We start from the raw sequence: 25,400 nt of genomic DNA on the forward strand, positions 1-25,400 counted from the left end.
TGCTTCCCCCCCCCGCAAGACCAGTTGCAGTAATCAGCAGTCGTTAACAGTCATCAACAGGTTTACCACTCCTATCAGCCCATCACCCATTCCCATCACCCCCACCCCCCATCCTCTGAATATACATAAGGGTCTGGTGACTTCTGTTTCAGTGTATCTGACGAAGTGTGCATGCACATGAAACATCTGTTGGAGCAAGAGTTTGGGACAGGGAAATTAAGGATTTGCAGGGCATTCAAACAGTGGACTAATTTTAAGATTTATTTACAAAAACTGAAAAACGATAAATAAAGTTGCTTCCTTTTTTAAAAAAAAAAAGCAAAGAAATTTTAGCCTGGCTTTTGGAGGCACTATTAAACAAAAAACTGACATTTTAAAAAAGTGATGGCAGGTCAGCAGAAGTGCAGAAAATCAGGACCATAATAAAATAGTGCAAACAGGCACACACAAAAAGACTGCATCCTCTGATCATTAAAACCCATCTGGCTTTTGACACAAGTGTGGGAGCCATGAGCTGCATCATCCTCAGGAGAAATAAATTCTTCTTAGCTAAATTCCCAACATACAAAAAAATAGAGAAGCAGAGGACAGATTTAAAATGTTTCAAAAGTAGATTCAGGGATTCCCATGACAAGTAATTACAGCTTCATTCGAGAACAAAAGATGTTTCTAAATGGAGAAGTGGAACGATTAAGCATGATGAAGGGCTAAAAAGCCACAACAGCAATTGTTACAGAAGAATCCTGGAGCTTGCTGCCTTCTACCATGGAAAAGCACTCTGCCTTTTATTGCAACAGCACTCGGCTACTGATAAAACATGGTGAGAACTTCAGCTCTGGATTCTTGGCTACCAGCAGCCCACTGGTAAGATTTTGTGGCATCCCAATCTTCTGCTAGCCAGGAAGCAGGTTTGCATGGCTGAAGGTCAGCAGAGACCAGCTTCACGGGCACTGCATTCCTCAACTCCTGTCCAAAGTCCTAACCATAGTCTACCTTGAAGAAGAGGACTTGATGACCGACTGTCCCTGTGGATGGACAGCAGTGTGGTTAGATTCAAGTGAAGAACCTGTATCCATCACCTTGCCACCTCAACCAACCTCTCAGGTCCATATAAACTTCAGAAAGTTCTTGACTAAAATGACAGGAGATGCATGTGGAGGCCACCAGTATGCACAACTTTAAGTCAAGGCTCCTCCCTATTAAATTATTATTCACTTTCAACTTGGACCATCAGTGGGTCTGCTTCACTCTTGCAGTCTAACCACATTTTGAGAAACGTCCCTATTCCACCAGAATCTGAAGCCAGAATCCTGATGCCTGCCTTCTATGTCTCTCTGGGTTAGCCCCACTCAACAGAGCATAGGAAAAATTCTGGTGGCCTGGCCCCAGGCCCGTTGGCATACCAACCCTGTGTTACAAAGATGTCTGAGATTGTGACATGAAAGCTGGCAAAATTAACTCCGCCGTAAGGGAATCCCTTGCAGACAAGCGCAGTACCTGGAGATCATCAATCAGGTCATGTATCCACAGCAGTGACCAGAGAAGGAATGACCGCTGGGAGGAACATAGAGGGAAGAAACACCATGGTGCATCTGCAGCAGCACAACAAGACAACTTCATCCGCCCCATGTCTTCCCCATATACAGTAGGTCTCTACAGCCACTTTTCCAATGCTTTGTGCGACAAATGGATGCCAACCAGGACAAATTCTATGTACTTGGACCAGGGGGGGGATCCTGTGGTCCTCCAGATGTGGTTAAATGCCAACAATGATGGGAGCTGTAGTTTAGCAACACCTGGAGGGCCACAGCTTCCCCATCCCACATTTAGATTAACTCTTTCCCCAGGGATAATAGCCTTGCAAATCAGTTCACAAAGGTTAATAGCCCACTAAATGTTTTTACTGGCCTTGCTGCACACCAGCTCTTTACATTAATAATTTATGGCTGGGGGGGGGGGGGACACCAGCTGTCGCATGGCCCCCCTGCCCAGTTAAGGTACTCATGTTGGGAAACGAAGCCAGCATTTGCTCACAAGCTAGCTATAAATCTAAATGAAAAGAAGCACGACTCTCAGTGTGTTCTTGCTAGACCTCTTTCATTTCAATGAGTAAACAGAACCAAAACAAAAGGCTGAAACCAAAGGCTCTTACTCAGTTTGCACAATTGCACTATATTTCCAGCTATATTATTTGCCACATTCTTTCTACTAGCATTTCTGCTTGTTTCCTTGAATGATAGCGCACTCAGATAGCTCACTCGGTAGAGAAGGAGACTCGTAATCTCAGGGTTGTGGTTCAAGCCCCAAGTTGGGCAAAAGATTCCTACATTGCAAGGGGTTGGGCTAGATGACTCGTGGTCCCTCCCAACTCTACAATTCTAAGATCTATGCTTCACTACCGGTAATGAAATTTTTATTGGCTGTAATCCTATACTGACTTACTGGGATGGAAGCCCCATTGAACTCAGTGGGACTTATTTCTGAGTAGACTGAGGATGGACAGATCGGTCTATTTCTAGTACATGGTAGATTTTTTAATGTCTTGAAATTCAAATTACGTATGCAGATTTAAATATTTTTTTTATCTCAACATACCCATTATAAAAATTATTTTATTATACAGTGGTACCTCGGGTTACGAACTTAATTCGTTCCGGAGGTCCATTCTTAACCCAAAACCACTCTTAACCTGAGGCGCACCTTTGCTAATGGGGCCTCCTGTTGCTGCTGCGCCGCTGCTGCATGGTTTCCATTCTCATCCTTGGGCAAAGTTTGCAACCCGAGGTACTACTTCTGGAGTTTGTAACCTGAGGTACCACTGTAAAACACATCGTTTTTAATGTGGTTTTGGTACTGAGAATGGCACTGTGAAATTCAGAGAAGGTTGAAACCCAAAGCATAATTATATCCTGATCCATGTATTAGGGAGACATAAATTTGGTCCCGTCACTTAAAAACTCAGACTGAGCAAAATTCCATCCCTAAAGTTGACGTATACAGGATTGAACTGCTAGGCTTCATTTGTGATCTAGCTTCAAGAAACCAAGTGGTCAGAAAGAAAGAAATTATTTCTAAGTTAAATCATTTTATCCATCAGCCTCTCCCAATATATATTTTTTGGTTAGGCCCTCAAGAGGGACGTCACTGACAGGGTAGGTGCCTGGGCTTTGGATACAGAACAACACCTGAACTGAAAACTTTAACTCATGTTTTTGTTACGATTTTCCAAGCAGATTACCCGATACAAGCTTGCTGCCAACATGTGTGTCTGCAGCTGTATTCAACAGCCAAACATGCTGTCATATCCAGTATTGCACACATGAGGACATTATTCATAATCTTGAATGGAAAAAATGCAAGATTCCCAAAAGGAAAATAATCTCCTAACCAAATATGGTGATGGTCAATATTGCTTGAGCTTTTGCATACAAATCACCATAGCAGTATATATAGAAAGTTCTTCAGCTACTTATCACCCTCACTTTTTAGTGGTTTGACATTGCTCTCATTTACGCATTTAAATCTTAGATTGCCAAAGACTTCCTCTCTCACCACCAAAGGAGTACAAGCGAATGGTAAAGAGAAGCCACACAAGCGACGCTGACACAACACCCCACACTTACACTAAGTAGAACAGAAGCATGGCCACCTCACCATGCCCCTCCACCTCTTCCCCCCCTTTTCTTCAAAATGTAACACTAATGTCTCAACAAATGAAACTGATCTGTAGAAAATGTAACTTGAAAAAGAGACATCACACATACTTTTGTAAACCAAGAAATCTTTAATAAAAATATGTTGTTGTTTTTAAAAAAAGGTTAGAATCATAGAATCATAGAGTTGGAAGAGACCACAAGGGCCATCCAGTCCGACCGCCTGCCAAGCAGGAAACACCATCAAAGCATTCTTGACAGATGGCTGTCAAGCCTCCGCCTAAAGACCTTCAAAGAAGGAGACTTCACCACACTCCTTGGCAGCAAATTCCACTGTCGAACAGCTCTTACTGTCAGGAAGTTCTTCCTAATGTTAAGGTGGAATCTTCCTTCTTGCAGTTTGAATCCATTGCTCCGTGTCCGCTTCTCTGGAGCAGCAGAAAACAACTTTTCTCCCTCCTCTATATGGCATCCTTTAATATATTTGAACATGGCTATCATGTCACCCCTTAACCTTCTCTTCTCCAGGCTAAGCATGCCCAGCTCCCCAAGCCGTTCCTCATAAGGCATCGTTTCCAGACCTTTGACCATTTTGGTTGCCCTCCTCTGGACACATTCCAGCTTGTCAGTATCCTTCTTGAACTGTGGTGCCCAGAACTGGACACAGTACTCCAGGTGAGGTCTGACCAGAGCAGAATACAGTGGTACTATTACTTCCCTTGATCTAGATGCTATACTCCTATTGATGCAGCCCAGAATTTCATTGGCTTTTTTAGCTGCTACATCACACTGCTGACTCATGTCAAGTCTGTGGTCTACCAAGACTCCTAGATCCTTTTCACATGTACTGCTCCCAAGCCAGGTGTCACCCATCCTGTATTTGTGCCTTTCATTTTTTTTTGCCCAAGTGTAGTACTTTACATTTCTCCCTGTTAAAATTCATCTTGTTTGCTTTGGCCCAGTTCTCTAATCTGTTAAGGTCATTCTGAAGTGTGATCCTGTCCTCTGGGGTATTAGCCACCCCTCCCAATTTGGTGTCACCTGCAAACTTGCTCAGGATGCCCTCAAGCCCATCATCCAAGTCGTTTATAAAGATGTCGTTTATAAAGATTGCCAAAGACTAGAATGTGATGTGGGAGGGGAAATTGGGCAAGGTGTAAAGAGAAATAAAAAAAAGGTAGCCAAGTGGTAAATGAGGGGGGAATGAGGGGAGAAGCAAATAAGGATGTATGGAAGAAGGCAGGGGAATAAATGAAAAACGTATGGTGCCCTTCGACAACATGTTTATTGTCATGACGTTTTCTGCTCACAGTGGTATCACAGCAGTCCCAATTTCAAGACTGTTTGCAAAAGTTTTGGGGTGGACATGCTACTTTGCTTTCAACTGGAGCATGCCCAGAACATCCTGTCATTTTTCATATCACAAATGTTCCAGGTTTTTCCTTTCTGCTTTAGTGTGTGCTGTAGGGCACAAGTGCCCTTCCAGACAGAAATAATGCAGTAATATCAGGGAAGCACCACAGAATGAATAACACGGGGCGATGTGTGGACAGTCAACTATCAACCACTAATACACTATTATTGGGTTGATGACATGCTGCAGAATGTCAAAACAAAAAACCCACACCAAAAAAGCTAGTCTGTGAAAAGTGGTTTGATTTATTTTTTGGGGGGTGGACAGTGTGAAAAATAGCATAGAGGATAGCAGGGGAGACGGAATCAGGAAGAGGCCTCTCCCTCCTTGTTCCACTGATGAACATTTTTACTGGATCAAGGTGTTTTATTTCATCAGGGGAATATCACTGGATACATGCTCCACATCTGAGACTTTAAAAGCTTTCAACATACAGTTCCCCAAATTTTGCCCATGGGAGTGGAGGATAAGGTTTCTGACAGCAGGAAAGATGAGCATTTGCTGGTGTCCCTAAGACCAAAAAAGGGCCCCCTACAGCAACCCCACTGCCACTCTCAGTACATAAGGAGGTCAGAGGCAGCAGGAGAAAATTCTTAGTTTTGATGTGTCATTATTTGCTGATAAAGCAGTTCCCCTCAAGGTTGCCTTGACCCAAAGTCCCAAAAATCCTGAAACTAGTACTGGGTGCAAGGCAAAAGCAAAGTATTGTTACTTATTGTTTTACCATTTACTATTTAGGGGTTAATGTTACAGTGTACTGAAATGCTATAACTTGCTTTGGGAGGGTAGACACCCTATAAGGTGGGCTAAAACCCCATTTCATTTGTGGAGAGGTTCCCTTGCAACACACTTGACTTGTCATAGCATGTTGCTGGTGGTGCTGGGCCTTGGGGACAGGGCAATGTAGCTGCACAAATAAATAAACATTGCACATAATTACAAGAGGCCTGCACAACGTTGCTCAGGATTTCAGCTCATGGCATGATCCAGACTTTGGCCCCATGTACAAAGAGCAGGGTGTGGAAGCCTCCATCTGTTAAAATGGACTGCGGGGGCTGGCAAAGTAGCACTGTTGGCTGCTGTGTCCAGCTTCTATGAGATGCACAGACCGCAACTGTGTCTGGCTCATGCCAGCACAGCAATGCCCTGCTTCTCACTCCTTCTAGCAGAGCCTTTGGCTGGGCTGCTTGAACCACCACAAAGGAGCTCTGAATGGGGCCAAGGTGGGGGTGGGACATGCTGTGGAGGCAGCCAATACCAGAGCAGCAGCTATGTTGCAGGCCTTACTGCAATTCACTGAATCCTCAATCTCCCTAAGAACTAGAAAGGGGCAGCCTCCATTGTGGGCTCCTGTGTCCTGGATAGCCAAGGCACACCGATCTCCTCCGTTCCCACTTCTTTCCCATCCCTCCAGAGCAGGCCCTGGCAAATTGGGGGCTTCTGATGAATGCAAGTGCACACATCGCCCTCTCCCCTTTTTGAGCCGTGACTAGCATAGTGACTGTGCACAAGACCCCACAAGAATGCCAATGATGTTTTTTACATTGAAGTGTCTTAGCACAACTTACAGGATAAAGAGAGAAATAACAAGAAACATTAAAACCAAATATTAAAAATCTGCAACAAAACAAGACCTACCTGCAATGTGTTCATCTATCCACCCACCCACAACACCACACATAATAAATCCTATCCAACCAACTTGAAAAGGATGAGCACAAAAAAATAATGTGTCCACAGACATATATAGTTACCGTTCAAATTAAGGACTAACGGCTTGGGTAAATAAAAATGTTTTTTGTCTGGTGCTTAACAAAAACAACAATGGCACCAAGTCGTGCTTCCCTGGGGAAAGCATTCCGCAAGCAGGGAGCCACCACCGAAAAGGCTTGTTCTCCATATCCCGCTCAGGTCCCCAGGTGATCAACACAGTGTGCATGTAGGTTCATGAAGAGAGAGGGTGGCACTTGATGTATTGGGGTCCTGAACTACATAGCTGAACACCAGAACTTGTATGCCCAGAAACTAATAGGTAGTCAGTGCTCTGCTGCAAAATTTGGTGCTATCTGCTCAGACCATCTTGTCTTGGTCAGCAATTAGGATGTCTACCCTCACAAGGGGGATTGCAGAATATCAGTATGCACTAATATTAACCCCAGAATGTTAAAGAAGTAAAAAAATGACAAGTGGCATTTTGCCTCCTATGCAGTGAGGCAATTTTTGTTCCAGTGCAAAAATTGAGCATATGCACTCCATGGCCCAAACAGAGAAGGGCTGGATAATGCCCCCAAAATCCCAATGAGATGGCCATGCTTGGAAATGGGGACTTGTACTAGTCTAAATTCCTTTCCAAAATGTATTTTTTTAAATAAAAAAAGATGCAGCATGAATTGGATTAAGCAGAGTGCTCATTTAACAACTGATCTGACCAGCTATAAGAAGCCAATCACCAGCCTTCTTAAAACTAAGACCTTTAAAAAGCAGAGAAACACAGTAAATTAGATTGCATCTGCCCTCAAGCAATGAAGCCAAGTGTGACCTGAAGTGACTCCTTAAAAGTTGCTCATCCATTATAGGAAGGGGGAGTAATGAGTATCTATGCTGTTCTCTATTTCCAGAGAGAGAGAGAGAGAGAGAGAGAGAGAGAGAGAGAGAGAAACTTCTACAATACGAAATGTTACACGACAAACAAAAAGAAAAAGAAAAGAAAAAGATTCTACACAGAATAAAACCAGAAATATGGCTGAAACAGCAGCTCAGGAATCTGGATTTATGTATCAACTCATTATTTGGGGGAGAGGGGAATGCTATAACTTGCAAGCATTTTTGCTCTTGGCAGGCCTTACAATGTTAATGACCTCAGCTAAAGAGGCTTCTAATAACCACCAGGAAGGGAAAAAATTGCTTCACTTGTATGGATGGCAGAAGTGTTTAAGATGGTTCTCTGTGCACCTTTTGCATATCCTTTTCCCATAATGAGGCCACTGGGACATATCTCTTTGGATGCTTTCTGAAGGCGAGGAACTGTATGGAAGAAAGCAAGCATCTCTGGCCAAAAGAAAAAGTGGCCAGATTCATACATGGACATTACAGTACAAATATGTGTGCTCTCATCCAGGGAGAAAACAGCTCACAGCTACAAGCTTTTCAATACTCAAGTGAACACGCTCTGCCAGAATTAAAATAGAGCATAAAAGTCAGTTCTCAACATTCTAGTGTGAGCAAGAAACAGAACCCGGGATAGGGCCCTGCAGATAGAATCAAGGAACAAGCCTAGTCTCTACTCCCGTGTCCATCTCTCTATGTTTTCCCATGGAGTGAGTGACTGCCATTAATTACGGGGCCTGGGGGAGATGAGGAGTGAGGAGAAAAGAATTTTTATGATGGTAGAGTTTGAAAGAAGCAGAATGGGAAACTGAGCACTAAAGGGATGTTGGTGGGTTGAGTGAGAGCCAGGGAAGTCCTACCCGGGCACTTAGGTATCATCCAAGAAAGAGGCAGTGCAGATGACAAAAGAGGACACAGACCTGGATTAAATCTGTAAATCATATGTATAGATACAAAATTTAGAAAACCATTGCTAGAATATAAATAGCATTACAATACACCTCACTGTGTATTGTGGGAATGAGTGTGAGCTGGTGAGCTGGGTGCCCAACTGGTCATTCCGCTACATAGATGCTAACTGCTGAGCAGAGGCATCCCTCGCTTCCTTGGTATCAGGGAGAGACCACAGATCAGAAACTCAAAAAGTTTGCTTTCCATTGCCTTTTGTTTTCTACCAGTGACTTCCTCCGTGGCTGCTCGGCTTGGCTCGGCCTCCCCTCCTCCAGTGGTCCATCTGTCTGCTGGCTTCCCTCTGTTCACTTCTTTCCATTCTGCCTCCTCCCTCCCATTTCCCTCCTCCTACAACTCTTGCCCGCTCCCTCCATCTTTCTTCCCTCAGAGGTCTGCTGGGCATTGCATTCACGCTCTTAATAGCGCCCATGGCCAACTGGGAAGGCCCCCACCCCCCGCAGGGCTGCTGAGACAGCAACACCAGTGACTGGATTATTCCGCCAAGGAACCCAGAAGGGCATGTGCACCTTGCCCAGCTGCCCAGAGCAGTGGAGGTACAGCCCAGCCAGCGCATGGGCGGGCAGGCGGACTGCTAGCTACTCCGAGCCAGAGTGGAGAGACACAATTTTTGCACCTTGCTGGGGATGTGGCAATCTATCCAACCCCTAGGTAAGCCCTTGTGGCTGATGGAGCATTTCAAGAGCCTTCCTGCTTTCCCTTTTAATCATTATTTAATGCTGACTTTGGACCAGGCAGCCCTTCAGGCGGAGGAATGCCCTCGGATGCATGTCCGCCCATACTCTGCAGTAAAGAATGGGAGTGAAAAGTTGGTTCCTAGTTCCAAGCCCCTCCTTCTTTCTTCACACAAAAGTCTGAAAGAGAACTGAATGAGCAACACCTGGGAACTAGTAAGCAGTACCAGTCTCATCAAGAAAGAGAGGATAGAGGAGCTGAAGAGGGATTAGTTAAGAAGGGACTGTAAAGGGATGGATGGGACAAGGAGGCTTGATGCTCCCTTTAGTTATTTATTCATAGCCACAAAGGAAAGCTACCACTTGCCACCAAGTGTCAATGTCAAAATGCAAGACAATGAAATAGCCTGTCTCAGCAGAAAGCAAGGCCAAGTCAACCCTTAACAGAGATTTAAATGGTATCTCCAGGAAGTTTGGAAAAAAACATGGCACACTAAGTTACAAAAGGGGAAATCTGGTTGATATTCTCATGGCCAGTGTGCACTCAAGGGGGCCATGAGGGACTGTGGTGGGAAGTAATGCCCTCCAATATCTTTTCAGAGATGAAAATGGAATACAATATACAAATATATTGGCTATACGCTCTTCGACAAAGGACTGGCAATGGACAAGGAGAAGGTGAGAGCCATCCTGGAATGGCAGAGCCCACAGACACGCAAGGATGCTCTTGGGCTTTGCAAACTTCTATAGGAAGTTCATTAAGAACTTCTCTGATGTAACAGCACCCATAAGAGACTGCTTAAGGGGCAAGCAGAAGTTCCGGTGGATGCAGGAGGCACAGCACGCATTTGAACGACTGAAGGAGGTTTTCGCGTCCGACCAGCACCTGTTTCACGTGGTCCAGGATGCACCACTACATATAGAAATGGACGCTTCGGACCGGGTGATCGGCGCCATCTTGCTGCAGCTGGACACCAAGAGGGATTGGAAACCGTGTGCCTTCTTCTCCAGGAAGCTGAACCAGGCGGAACACAACTACACGGTTTTTGACAGGGAACTCCTCGTGATCCACGCTGCGTTTAAACACTGGCGGCACTTCCTGGTGGGCGCCCGACACCCCGTTCAAATGTCCACCGACCACAAGAATCTGGAGTTTTGGAGAACAGCCAGAGTGCTTAACCAGAGACAGAAGATAGCAGCCGGCCCCGCCCCCTCTCCTTGCCCTGCATTTTCGCATGATCACTGGAACAGAAGTTTTCGCTGTGAGGCAGAGTGTTTCTATAGTGATCTCTTGGTGATCGACTAATCCCCTTTCCCCTTTACTCTAGTCTGACATTTCCCCTTTAATAACGGGGAACAACTTTGGCCTGAACCCTGCCAGCTCAACTCAAGTTTAGGTTCTTAGTTACAAATGTTATGGCAATTGTTTACTGGGTCTTTCTTGTAGATCTTGGAGACCTAAAAAGTGAAACATTGCAAAGAACCAACATCAAGCTTTCAAGTGCAGAAAAATATTCCTGCTGACCCACGTAAAAAGTTATAGTTCCCATTTTTAAGCTAGATTTGCTGACAGCATAGAAGCATTAAGTGCTAGAGCTATCCAAACCAGCAACATGCCTTTAACTGCAACACTTGTATGCAACTAATTTTACTGGAAGGCTGCTTTGAGATGGGTGTGGAATGGGCCAGGTTTGCAGAAAGACTTTCCTCTGAGTTGCCCACTGGGGTCTAGGTCATACTTTTCAGGGTGATGGATATGGCTGATCCCATCAATCCCCATCCTAGACTTTGTGTTTCTCCTATTATTCTGAACTGTGGGAGAAAAGGAGTTGGGTTTTCTATACCAACAGCATTGGGGGGGGGGTTTCCTACCATGAAGTATACTGCTTTTGCCTTCCTAAGAAGCAGCTTCTGCCTCAGAAATTTATTATTCTCTTCCTCACTCCTATCTCTTTCTCAGTCAGCATCATCCTGACATGCCGTGTTCTAATTCCCACCCCTTCCATCACCCCTTTCTGAAGGTTTGTAAGATGAAATTGCTACCTATTCAGGTTGAGTAATATAATATTTTAGATAATGATATAACAAGGATAGGAAACGAAGCGAAATGTAAAGATATAAAGTTTAATTTTGCAAACCATCAGATGGGAGGGAATGGAGTCGTTAGGCTTAGTTGAGCCAAGGATTGTTATGTTATGTGATTATATGTAAAACCAATAATAATAATAAGAAGAAGAAGTATAGCCAAGCTCCGAGACCCATAGTCTCTTCCCCTGTCCACAGTGCAAAAGCAGTGGTAACCAATAGGGCACATTTCAAATACTGCTGGACTACAACTCCCATAAGCCCTGACCAGTGGCTCTGCAAGTTGGGGCTGGTGAGGACTGGAGTCCACCCACATGAGGAGGGAGGGTGCCCCACACTGGCTAGCCTAATTAAAGGCTCTGATCAGGCTGCCAGTGCCCAGCTTTTCATTTCCCATCCCTCAGCACCAGAATTGCCTTGGGTAAAACCAGCCTATTGGCACTGACTACCTTTCCAAGCCCATAAAGTCTGCTGCTGCTGCTGCACCCCACTGCTAAGTTCTCCAATGCCTTGGAAGTTTCTCTTTTTTCTCCCTGGGCATGTTTTTCATGTCCTTTTAATTGTGCAAGTTCATCACCATGACAATTAAACTGGTTCCAAAATAAAACAACAAACTAGCATTCTGCCTGCTTTCTGTTTAGGGCTTGCAGATCTTTGAAGAAAGCAAACGGTTTCTTCTCCAGAAAGCAGAATCATATATACATGCAAAGCCAACTGGGCTTCCCCTTTCTGTCATGGTTAAACTTCCAGTTCTGTCGTTGTCACTGCCAGGACCATGAAATAGAACCCACATGAGCAAATGCATCTCTGTTTAGAAAGAGTGCTCTGTGGAGAGCAACTCCTGCTGCCAGCTAAGAGTACTGCTGCCACAGCTCAAAAGAAAACATTATATTCCACCCCCACCCCACCCCAGTTCACAACAGAGATGCTGGGCTCCTTTCTCTCCTTTAGCAAACACTGGAAGGAGGAGGAGGAGGAGGAGGAGGAGGAGGAGGAGGAGGAGGAGGAGGAGGAGGAGGAGGAGGAGGAGAGGAGGAGGAGTAGTTTGGATTTGATATCCCGCTTTATCACTACTCGAAGGAGTCTCAAACCGGCTAACAATATCCTTTCCCCTCCTCCCCCCCCAACAAACACTCTGTGAGGTGAGTGAGGCTGAGAGACTTCAGAGAAGTGTGACTAGCCCAAGGTCACCCAGCAGCTGCATGTGGAGGAGCGGAGGAGCGAACCCAGTTCCCCAGATTACGAGTCTACCACTCTTAACCACTACAACACACTGGAAGGGTTGTAGCTCTGCATGCAAAATGTCCCTGGCATCTCCATGCAGCGTTAGAAAGATGGAAACTGTGGGAAGCCCTGCCACTCAGTGTTGGCAATACAAAGCTAGATGAACCAATGGTTTGACCTGGTTTAAGGCAGCTCCCCGTGTTCCTATGAAATCCTGTCACCACGAAAGCAGGAAAAATGCAACTTATCTCATTCTGACTGTATGCAAGGAGCAGAGGTGCTTCCACAACCCACCATATGTTTTGTCATCCACTCTCTCCTTCTTCTACAGAACTGAACACTCCCTATCAACATCTCTAAGATATGTTGTTGAGCCTACAGTTTGGAAGCATGGCTTCAATCCTCCAACACACACAAAAAGCTGGATTCAAGGCTCAGTCTCAAGACTAGATTTATCTACTGTCAGTGACGAGTTCTCTACAATGTCCATGCCAATTCTATTGGTCAATAACTGGAATGTAAATTAGCTACCACCCTTTGCTTCAAGATGGCTTTCCAGCATGGCCCTTGATGCTGAACCAGATCCACATTCCTGTGCTCTGAGAACTCCGAATTAAAGCAGACAAAAGCAGCCTCCCTCCTTTGTATTTTTTTTTAAAAAAAACTCTGCTACAGGACAGAGTGCCACTCTCAATGGCCTTTTACCCCAGCAAATCTGTCATCTGTGACTAATATTCAAATATTTTACCCCCCCCCCTCCCACCAATCCCTACTAAAAGCAGGAGGCAAAGATGGGAACCCTGCCACTGCAAAGGAAGCAGATTTGAAGTCATCTGTTCATCTGAGAACGCTGTGTACTTCTTAGGAATATGAAGAGAGAGGGACATTCCCAGCACTATCTTAGATGCACTGGAGGGAACTTGCTAATATTGCCTGGCCATGTTGCTTTATAACGTAGTCCACCTGACAAGTTGCATTTAAGTTCCAAAGTTCCTTAAAATATCTATCAGGTAGAGAAGTTATGAAAAGAGAACAGAACTGAAAATCCAAGTTAATTTTTGTTGTCCTTTCCCATAGAAGGCATTTTTTATATTCACAATAAACAAATGCTTGGAAAAAAATATCTTTTTTATGTTTATTTTTGTATTGAGAAATGTTTTTTGTTTCTGACTATCGGTTGAATAAAGTATATTGATATTGATTGATATTGATAATTTCTAAACCGACTTTATGCTATACTTCACTCAAGGCAACTTCCAAGTGATTAAATATGTATTAGTATTGCATTTATTTGTTGCCTGCCTTTTTTTGAGATAGGCACCCGAGCTTAAAGCAACCAAGCGTCTTAAACCCTTACAAGACAAGACAATAAAAATACCAAAAACACCAAAATTGCATTTCAACAAACAACAACACATACCAAGATGGAAATAGTTCAAGCCTCACTGTAAAATACAACATAAGCCATATCCAGACATGGTGCCTCTATGTGGCAGGAGTGCAGGGCCTGTGGCCCTTAGGATGTCGTTGCGCTAAGCCTCACATCATCCCTGAGCATTGGCAATACTGACTCTCATTCATGAATCGGATACCTCTTTCTAATATGGGCACTACATGCACATATTGCCCAAGGTTGCCTCTCTGCATTAATAAGTCTTACACACCCAACATGTCTGGTGGGTACAGGGGTGGAGCACTTGGGGCATGGCAAATATGATCCCTTCCTTCCACTGCGCATAGGCTCTACTCAGTTACAGTCTTGTCTGAATAGGGCTGTAGTAATCATTCCAAAGCAACCGATCCCATTGGGTAGATTCTCAGTTTCTATAAAATCATCAGGATAACTGAAGAGTAGCAATATGCAGTGGCTGCCTTGTTAATACCAAAGGGTAAAAAACGTTAAGAAAGGAAGATCATACATTTTACCAGAACAATGGCTGGTGTTGGAAAGCTGTCATTTAATACAAGCTCTCACCAAGTCCAGTAAAGCAGAGATTGAAAACCTAAGGGGCAGCCGGCATGGTGCTCTTCCAGATATCACTGAACTCCAACCTCCATCCTCCCTGACCATTAACAATACCAGCTGAGACTGATGGGAACTAGAGTCCCCACCCCCTACCATATAAGGCTTAGCACAATGTAGTTGTGCATTTTTACGGGCTTGAATCTTCTACAGAAGAGCAGCCTTTTCTGCACATCAGATGTGTAACAGTAAGCACAAATAAAAATGTCCAACTCTGCAATATGGAAAGAACAGAGGAAGTTACACATATATCCACTCTTCTTTGAGGTTGCATGTGGGGGGGGGGAGCTCAGAAGTTCCCCGTCTAAATACTAGCAAGGCCAAGGCCTGCCTGGCTTTATCAGTGTGTTCTCAATATCATTATCTGGAGGAATATTATATTCCAGCCTTCACTGGCAGGGGCAGATGGAAGTTGTAGTACAAAACAGCTGGAGGGCACCAGGTTGGCAAATGCTGCAGTTGTTGTTGTTGTTGTTGTTGTTGTTTAGTCGTTTAGTCGTGTCCGACTCTTCGTGACCCCATGGACCAGAGCACGCAAGGCACTCCTGTCTTCCACTGCCTCCTGCAGTTTGGTCAAACTCATGTTCGTAGCTTCAGGAACACTGTCCAACCATCTCGTCCACTGCCGTCCCCTTCTCCTAGTGCCCTCAATCTTTCCCCACATCAGGGTCTTTTCCAGGGAGTCTTCTCTTCTCATATGGTGGCCAAAGTATTGGAGCCTCAGCTTCAGGATCTGTCCTTCCAGTGAGCACTCAGGGCTGATTTCCTTCAGAATGGATAGGTTTGATCTTCTTGCAGTCCATGGAACTCTCAAGAGTCTCCTCCAGCACCATAATTCAAAAACATCAATCCTTCGGCAATCAGCAGAAGTATCCAGAATGCTGCAGTATCCAGTTCAAAACAAATGGGAACTTTTTTATACCTGGCACTTGGTCTACCTAGCCCAGAATAGTCTACTTGGATTGGCAACAGCTCTCTAAAGTCTCTGGCACAGCTTTGTCCCAGCCCTGCCATCAGAGAACCTTCCAACTAGACATGCCAGGGTTTGAATGGGGGACCTTCTGCAAAGCCTGCGCACAACCACTGAGCTTCCCCCTCCCCTAAATAAACACACACAAGAGAAACCCAAATTTAAATCCCAATATGCATTACAGCGGTGGTGATTCTGTGTGTGTGTGTGTGTGTGTGTGTGTGTGTGTGTGTATATAAAAGCTGCATCGATGCTACAGTTCACCCAAATTGTTAAATTTCAGGTCTTGTGCTCAGAGATGAAGAACCAAATGCAAAAGGAAACCAGCAAGAATGTTAATGTTAAAATCAGACTTTGGCACCATTTCACAGTACACTTGGTCTTCAGCTCTTTCAACCAGGACTCCAAGGTCCACCAAGCATTTGTACAAGATGCCAACCTGACATTTTATTTATATATATATATATATATTTATTTTTTACTCACCCCTAGCCATCTTGCTCCTTTATTAGCAGCTTGCTGAATCTGCACTCTTTTGAGGGTGACATGGTAAACTGCGCCTTCCTCTACCTCTTCACCCCAATCCTGAATTGAGCTCTGCTGCAGGAAGAAAACAAACGCTTGACTTAAAACAACAACAACAGGTTGTTTCCACCAACAGCTGCAGAACTTGTTGCTGAGGGCTCACTGCGTAGCACAAGTGGTACAAAGCACAATACTGTACAACTATCACAGACGAAGACAAGATACTTGCCAATGGAGGCTGATATCTGGGATATACTTGGCAAGCTCTTCTCGCCTGTGGTATCAGGATACCATGAGTTTCCACTTAGCTCCCCTCCATCCCCACCACACACAATCGGCTAGGACTGCACATATTTCAAATAGTTTTACCATGTCTTTTCTTTTCATAAGGAATTCCTCCTGACTTACCACCAATAGCACTATCATTACTTTTACCACTGCAGAGTTAGTTATTACTCAGGAAGACAGATAGTCCTCTAACAGGCATTTAAATTACAGTAAATCTTCATTTTCTCTGAATTTATGATCTTAGACTATGTCAGGATTTTTGTCTAAAACATATTTTTCCAGGATGTGCAAGGGTTATCAGTCTTAGTGATGCCCACCAAAGTTTTTGTTTTTTTAAGTCACACATGCCAGAAAGCTGAGAAGAAAAACTAGCATAACATCTCTTAAACTGGATTGGAAATCTGTTCTGCAACATACCTCTGGATTTGTTGATTAATATAGATTAAAGCAGCTCTTTGCGGCTGACCAAGGCAGAAAACACCCCCAGTTTATCAAAAAATTTATCCAGCTAGCTTCCTTTCCTAACTGTTCCCGCCCCCGCCCCCCACTCCTTCCCACACCAAGCGCACGGACAGAAAAGTTCATTAGTTTGCAGAGAAGCATCGTTTTAACAATAGCGATTCCCACTAAGCAGCAACCGCAGTAAAGGTTTTAAAAAGATACTTTCAATGACTCCCTTAAGAGCCAGCAAGGGGGCGAGAGGGAAGGAAATGTACCCTTCAGAACAGCAAATCCGGTCCTGAAAGGAGGATTCGCTGCCTAAAAGAGAAGCCTTTGAAAAATGAAAAGCAAGCGAGTTCGTTACCATTTTAGCTCTCCAAAGCAATTTCATCCTGAGCTTTCTTCCCGGCCCTTGGAAGGGGCATGGTGGGTCCTGCGCTGCGAGCGGCTCTTCACGATCCCCGCACCCGCCGCCCTCGCTTCTGCCACTCACTCACTCGCCCCCACCCAGGCTCCTCTCGGCGCTCCGCGGCCCCTTCATGCCCCGCACAAAGAGAGAGAGAGCGAGAGAGCGAGAGAGGGGGGGGGAGGGGGACAGAGAGCGAGACGCGCAGACTCCTCCCCGGCACACTCACTCACACACACACACACACACACACAGAGAGAGAGAGAGAGGGGGGTCAGGTTTTCCTGTTTATGCTTGCGCTGCGCACATACATTCTTTCTCTTTCGGGGCTTCAAATCAAGAAAGAATTCCTATCAAGTAATCTCTTGGCACTCCGCGACTCTAAGTCGGAGCTAAGCCTCTGAAGTTGATTAGCTGACGTCTCCTGATAGGCACCCAGGTGCCAAAACAGAAAGGGGGGCTCCCGCCTCCCCGCCCAGTTCCTGAACCAAAAGAGACAAAGGAGGGAGGGGGGAAGGGAGGGAGCGAGGGGGTTAGCTAAACTTCTATTATCTGGGCAGGTCAGATAATTCAATCTGAATGACCCCAGAGAGGTGCTGTCAATGGGAAGTGGTGTTGCGAAGGGGGAGAGGAAGAAGCACATCTTCCAGGCAACAGAAAATGGTACTTCAAGCTCCAAAAAGTCATTAGGGCTAGAAATACACCTGATGATGAAGGAGGCTCTGGTCAGCCAAAGCCACAGCAAAAGGAATGTGCTAGTCTTTAGAGTTCCACAGGTCTCGGTCATTTTTCAAACCTGTAAACTATTTCTCACCCAATTCGTCTTGAGCCATGACTTTATCCAAATGATCACAGGGGTTCGTAGTTAAAGGGGTGGAAAGGGGGAGGGAAAGAGCTAGAGCATTTTCACAACTGAAGTTGAAAGTGCCATTCAACTTTTTTCACACACAAATATGGTTCATGTGCAACAGAACGGAGATCAAACATACACTGCAGACATTACATGTGAAGGCTTTAGCCAGTGTGGTGTAGTGGTTAAGAGCGGTAGACTCGTAATCTGGGGAACTGGGTTCGCGTCTCCGCTCCTCCACATGCAGCTGCTGGGTGACCTTGGACCAGTCACACTTCTCTGAAGTCTCTCAGCCCCACTCACCTCACAGAGTGTTTGTTGTGGGAGAGGAAGGGAAAGGAGAATGTTAGCCGCTTTGAGACTCCTTCAGGTAGTGATAGGGCGGCATATCAAATCCAAACTTTTCCTCCTCCTCCTCCTCTTCTTCTTTACATTTGCATCACGTGGGAGAATGCTGTTAGACCCATGAATATATAAGGAATCAAATTTCCCAAAAAGTAACACAGGAAATGCAACAGCAGCAGTAGGGAAATACCTTCATTAGGACCAGATAAAATGTCACACAACGGTAGTAAGCCTTTTGAGTTCTCCAGGCTGAATGATTGCCTTCCCCATAAATAAAAGAAAAAAGATGTTCCTGGCAATGCTGGAAAAGCCCAAAGGCTGATCCATATTGGCATTTAATATGGATTTGAAACAGTTTGTGTCTTTTTGATTGATTGATTGATTGTCCTCCTCATTCAAGTGGGAGCCTGTACTTTCCCCTTGCTAAATTCAGATTTTCCCAGTCTGTGGATAATCCAAAACGGGGAGAAAATCCAATATGAAATCACACATTACCTGACAGTAGATGCACTGAAGTGTATTGTGTGGGTGGACTTTTTGTGCGGTGACATTTTGCTGAGTGCCATCTATTGTCGCACCCACAATTTTCACTTTCTTTCTATAAGCTCAAAGCAAAGGATGAGGCCTGCTTTTTTCCACCAGTTGCTGCTGAAGGCAGGTTCACAGTATTTTTATTTTAAAAACAGCTCTTATGTGCAGAGCTGCTCTTGCACAAAACAGGTGTATTAAAAAGAAAATGTAATTAATTAATTAATTAGATTTCTATGCTGCCCTTCATCCAAAGATCACAGGGCAGTCTACAATATAAAATTTGTCCTTGCAGGTACAGGAATCGGGAAAGTAAAACTCTGTGTGACTGACTTCTGAGTAGATATTTGGAAGACTGCAGTGGAAATGATTAGATAATGACCCAATGATTTGTTTCTAAGAAATAAAATATCTGGAGGTGGGGAAAGAATTCTACTTTGAAAAAACACATCCAAAGTCAGTAGCTCAGTTATAGCCAGTAGACTTACTGTTTACAATAGGGCACCACAAAACAAGATGGATCTAGACTCCACAGTAAAGTTGCATCCAAGTTGAAAAAACATGAATTTTCTCTTATTTAAAGCATTAAAAGCCTGGTGGTCATCACATAAAGATGATTAAATAAAGTATGTCAGAATTAAGAAAAAGGTCAAGAGTTTGTACACACTCCGTGAACACAAAAAAAATTACTGTAGGTGTGGTCTGTTGCACTTAAAAAAAAATCTACAGTATAATTTATTTCAGGCGAACCCCGTTAGACCTGAGACTGAATTCTGAGCAGATTTGCACAGAATTGGGAATTACAATGTGGCATAGCCATGGTGAAAATCGAGACAGGGTGTTCTTTATTCTGGATTAGTTAATCCAAAATACTTTTGTCTCTGGCTCCATCCACCATTGGTTCTTGGTCTGCTCACTGCTAGCAATGCAGCCCCTAGCAGAAAATAAGGCTGTCCGCTCGGCCTCATCAAGTAAAAATGGAATTGTACTACGATGTAGTATTTTGAAGCACCAGTTATTAGCTCTGCTAAATTGATTTAACAGACCTGAGCTTACTCAGATAGATTTCTTTTGGCTCTAAAATCACACACAACCTCAAATTAATCAAATAACTGAATCAGTATTATTGTCTATTTATCAAGATTTAACCCTATGCCAAAATTTTATGAACACTTGCCAGAATTTAAACAGATGACCACTTCCCCCTTTTAAAATGCATTAATTTATCTATCTATATTATTTTGGCTATACTTAATATTTTGGCTATACAAGATCATCCATCCTTAACTATTTGTAGGCATTAATTTACTCAAATTTATAAAAGGTATTTTCTGGTCTAATGGAGTTACAAGAAACTTCTGAAGGCAAGGGAAACAGGGAACAGGACATTTCACTTCTTTGTTCTCAAATGCCCTTGGTCAGCTGGAGCTAAAGGAAGTGTCCGAATTGGCTTGTAGGAAGAGCTTAGAATGAGTCTATGATAATAGCTATTGCATTGTAGAGAGAGCAAGTTCAGAGCAAGATAAAAAAAAAACATAATAGTCTTATCTGGTAATCTGAAATGTTTACTTGATTAGAACTGGGATTTTCAATATCTCTGGTATAACATTTCCTAGAACTACTTTTAATGATTCTTTGAAATAGCCTTGGGGAAAACAGTAACAATAAGCACATACATGTCTCACAAAATTGCTAGACCCAAAGCCAACTGTGTAATTACCACGGCAGTTGAGAGCAAGGAAATCATGGAGCTTCTTTCCCTACTCTGAAAGGAAAGTCAGAAGGATACATTTCCCAGCATCTAAGTAGGAATACAATTTGAAGGTCTCTGAGCTCAGGCATGAGATGTCACATGTCATGACCTCAATATTATAGGACTCCCACTCCAGGGAGGCTGGCCATAGTCCAACTTTGCAAGTTTTGAATTTAAAAAAGCAAGTAAGGTCTTTTATTTTCAAAGATTTGCAATAATCCATGAAAATGTTCAATTTGGAATAAATAAATGGTTTCTGGCACTTCGATATTGAACAAATGTTCAGGTTCCATACTCCAGAAGACACTGTTAGAATCCTTAATAACTATTTGAAGAGCACTGTATAAAAACTAGAGCAAGAAATGATGATCTCATTGGTTTTCTATGATTTGGAATGCGGCAGTAAAGGATGAAATTTACACACACACGTGACATTTGTCCACAGCTTTCTGGGTCATGTGCCCAGCAGGCACAACAAGACGCCATTACCTTCCTGCCACAGCGGTACCTATTTATTTACTTGCACTGGCGTGCTTTTGAACTGCCGTCCCAAGGATGCGGGTGGTGCTGTGGTCTAAACCACCGAGCCTCTTGGGCTTGTTGATTGTAAGGTTGGTGGTTTGAATCCCCGTGATGGGGTGAGTTCCTGTTTCTCTGCCCCAGCTCCTGCCAACCTAGCAGTTCCCTCAGCCCCATAGTCGCCTTTGTCTGGACTTAACCATCCAGGGGTCCTTTAGCATTCCTCTACCCCAACCCCATGCACTGAAACTATCTTCTCTTTACACATCAATTTCCTTCCCAGATTCCCCCTCAAATATTCCCCCTTTCAAAAATTCACTGATCAGATTTCCAGTTACAAAAATTCTTATCCCTAGATTCTCTCCTGTTGTGCCCACTACTGCTCTCATGCAAAGAAACAAAGAAGTGAAGGGAGGGAGGAGGTCTACATTAGTCTGGGGAGCTACAAAAAATATACAATAAAACAAATTGTTACTGAGAGGCAGTTGAGGCATTACAGAAAAGGGCAGGATTTTGGGAACCGCAATGACATGTAAATACTGATGTGGACATAATACTTTATACACATTTCAGTGACAGATGCTTAAACAGAAGTGTGCCCCTGCAATTTCACTGATGATTTTTGATCTTACTGTGAGAATAAGCTGTTGACATGTTATCATGTTAGAAAACAGAGAATGCTGCAAACTCTCAGAAGCCCAGCTCAGCATCCAGCATCAAGAGGGAAGAAAATGATGGTGTGACATTTTAAGCTAACCCACTGCAAAAAGTCAGCTTGCTCCATCTCCCCTCCTCTGCTTACATGTCTCCAAAATGACAGGAAGGGAGGCCAGCGACCCAAAGCCATTTGTGCATACCTGGGCCCAAAAGTGGAAATGGAATCAGCACCACCCAGCCACCCAAACTGCCACATTTATTTACCTGTTTAATGCACACCAATATGTAGAAATTTATTTCTACTACTTATTTATTCAGATTGCATACATTCACACTGATTCTTGATTGGGTTTGGCATGCTGTGACTCTCCATGAGAAGCCATGGCTGCAGTGCGGACTGGCAACTCCACCTCCACCCTGGCATTTGGTGCAGGGATAGGGACGTAGTATTGCCTTCTACATTGCTGGAGGGTGGAATTGACTGCAGCTTTCTAGGGCAGAGGTGGGCAACCTGTTGCCCTCCAGATGTTTCTGGCCTACACCTCCCATCACCCCTGACCCTTGGCCATGCCAGCATCTGGGCATCTGAAGTCCAGCAGCATCCGGAGGGCCACAGGGTCCCCACCCCTGCTCTAGGGAGACAGGTATCAGTCCTTCTTTCCATAATTTGCACTGGAGAATAAGGTTAGCTATGCATGCATGCACAACTTAAATCGTACAGTTGAGAAGCTCTGTGGATAAAGTCTAAATTGCATTCCCAGCACAGGATTTTCCAAGGCTCATAACTTGTTTAATTCAAAGCCAAAACTCTCAGCACTTCCCAGCGAGAGCAGTTTCCATGCCAAATTTCAGAATGCACCCCCACCTCCGCTCTGGCCAAAATAAGGCAGCTAAAGAAATGCTGTGAAGTGGGTAAAGGAGACCAAAAAGCAATCTAGGGGCATGGTACTGCACAGAGAATGTTTCTCTTTTCAAATTTAGGTGATTGCTACAGCCTTGGGGGACACAACAAAATGTACTAGCCTATCCACTGAACATACACCTCCTACATTTAATGCCATTTCCCTGGCACCCTATGGCCCCATCCCACATTATCATGGGAGCAGCCAAAGGACAGCTCCATCACACACCATTTAAAGCAGTGATGGGCAACCTTTTGAGCTTGGTGTGTCAAAATTCGCCAAAAAACCGAGCATAACTCGGGTGGTGTGTCACTTTGAGAAAAAACCATAATTTCGCGATATTTATAGTTTAAATAACAAAAATGTATAATCGTTTCCCCTTAAAAAAAAAGGAAAAGGGAGAGGGAAAAGTTTTTTAAAAAATATTTAAAAGGGGGGGAAGACCCAGAGGTCTTTCCCAGTGGGACTCTGGGCTCAGGCCTTCCTCCAATGGGTCTGCCGCTGGGGAGGTGGGCTCGGGTTGGGCCTGTGCCTCCTCGTGGCCCTCTTCAGCCTACCTCTCCCCTCACTCAGCTATGCTTGCGTGGCAGCGGGGCAACAGGGAAGGGGTTTCACCTTACTTGGGTGTCTCTTCTCTCTTCCCGGAATGGTGGTGAGGTGGCGGCAGTGGTAGCAGCGAGGTCGGGGTTCTTCTCCCTCCTCCAAGTGCCCCCTCCTCTTGAGTCGGGGGCGACGGAGACAGCAACAGAGTGAGCGGACCCCTGTTCCCCTTTGCCTTGTTTTTTGTTCTTTTCTGCGGCGGCAGCGGCAGCAGCAGCAGGGCCGGGGCTTCCTCTTTCCTCCTCTGGCCTTCGGAGTGCCTTGAGGCCGTCCGTCAGGTTCTGAGGGTGGGGGTGGGGTCTGGCAGCTCCCCAGTTGCTGCACTGGTGGCCCCCGGTGTCTGGGCGGTGGCGGTTTTGGTGGCTTGGGAGCCCGTCCAGCAACTCCTGCAGTGCTGGTCTCTTTCAGGAGCTCCGCGACTCCGTGCCAACCGCCATCTTGCCTCTCCGGAAGTCCACAAGGCCCCCAGAGATGCGCCGCCTACGGCATTCCGCCACCGGCCGGAAGTGAGATCTCAGCATGCGGCCGCGTGTCACCGAAAATGGCTATGCGTGTCAGTGCTGACATGCGTGTCATAGGTTCGCCATCACTGATTTAAAGTAACACCAGATGCTCAAGTCCCCTGAGAGAAACCCACACCGTGGCTCCACCCTATGCCAGCACTGCCCCAGTCTAGAAGTGGTGAGACTAGCATGGCAGTAAAGCACAACACAGGCCTCCTTCCACACCCCCTGGAGTATTCAATTTTAAGTCTCCCTTTCACAGTCGTTGTTCAGCAGGTTCTTATAGGTCCTAGAAAGCAGGTCCTTTCTGATATTACGATGAAAGGGGTTGTCGCCCCCCACTGGACCTGCTCCTGTGCCTTTACCAGCAGTCTGATACACACAAATTCAACAGGTGCAGATAAATGAATGGGAAAGACTAGAGCACAATCCTCTACATGTCTATTTAAAATTAATCTCATTGTTTTCAAAGGAAACTTAATGCCTAGGACTGCAGCCTTAGGATGCTTCACAGTGGGAGCTTACTACCGTGTTTCCCCCTTTTTAAGACACCGTCTTATAACTTTTTTTCCTCAAAAAAACAAAGGGTGGCTTACTTTCGGTGGGATGTCTTATTTTTTTATTACTGGTACGGTTTTTACGGCTCAGGGCACTGGCTCAGGGCGCTGCTGGGCTCTCTTGAGTGCTCGGCGCTGCAGCAGCCACCGGTTCTGAGTGGCGGGGCTGCAGGAGTCCTTGGCCGGGCCAGGCGGAGGCCGCTGGCTCAGGCGCTCCGCCTGCCACTGCAGGGCGCTCCCAGCTCCTTGACCGGGCCAGGCAAGGAAGAAGCAGTGAGCCCAGTGGTGGCGGCAAGCATGGAAGCGGCAGGGATGACTGTGGACGAGAAGGTGGAGCGCGGGAATGCAGCCAGCAAGGCGAGAGCGCGATCAGCTGTTAAGCGGAGCTCTTGGAGCGCCACTTCACAGCTGATCGCACTCCTGCAGTGCCGGCCGCATGGAGTGACTCTGTGAGTGGAGGTGCCTGTGGGGGTTGGTTTCCGCAGCGCGGAAGTATGCCTTATTTTCGGGGTATGTCTTATACTTCTCAAATGCTTAAAAACTCTGCCATGGCTTACTTTACGACTACGTATTAAAAAAGGGGAAACAGGGTACCTAAAACAAGTTTCAATAGGGGTGGAGAGGATATGGGCTGGTATTTTGATAGTTTTAGCATGTTGGCGTTACTGTTAACGGCATGGGTTCAAGGCCAATGCTTTTCTTAAATAATGGGTTAGTTTTAATCAACCAAGAGTATATTTTTCATTAATGTGCGATACAAGACTGAATGATTTACAAGTTTCTATCTAGCTGTACATAAATATATTTGCACATGTACAGAACAGTCATCTATGCTATGCGGTGCTGGAACATGTCTTTATGCATGGATCTATGTGGAGCTGGATGTGTCTCTGAGGTCTATCTGGCC

General features: G+C 45.0%; 1 protein-coding gene across 3 annotated transcripts in view; it reads right to left on the bottom strand.

Annotated features, from left to right (window-relative positions):
• RGL1 (ral guanine nucleotide dissociation stimulator like 1) overlaps positions 1 to 17,522 on the bottom strand; it is a 110,667-nt gene extending 93,145 nt beyond the window's left edge. For 2 of the 3 annotated variants that reach the window (XM_035121462.3, XM_088673613.1), the window contains exons 1-2: positions 17,238 to 17,522; positions 16,106 to 16,219 (exon numbers count right to left, since the gene is read on the bottom strand). In XM_035121462.3, coding sequence (XP_034977353.2) covers positions 16,106 to 16,219; positions 17,238 to 17,264 — 141 coding nt within the window. In that variant the 5' untranslated portion in view covers positions 17,265 to 17,522. The remainder of the gene's footprint in view (positions 1 to 16,105; positions 16,220 to 17,237) is intronic. The other variant, XM_035121463.3, reaches the window with a different exon arrangement.
• Positions 17,523 to 25,400: the final 7,878 nt, after the last annotated feature.

The sequence above is a fragment of the Zootoca vivipara genome, chromosome 7 (genome assembly GCF_965207765.1).
Source record: "Zootoca vivipara chromosome 7, rZooViv2.hap1.1, whole genome shotgun sequence".
In the NCBI taxonomy this organism is placed as follows: domain Eukaryota; kingdom Metazoa; phylum Chordata; class Lepidosauria; order Squamata; family Lacertidae; genus Zootoca; species Zootoca vivipara.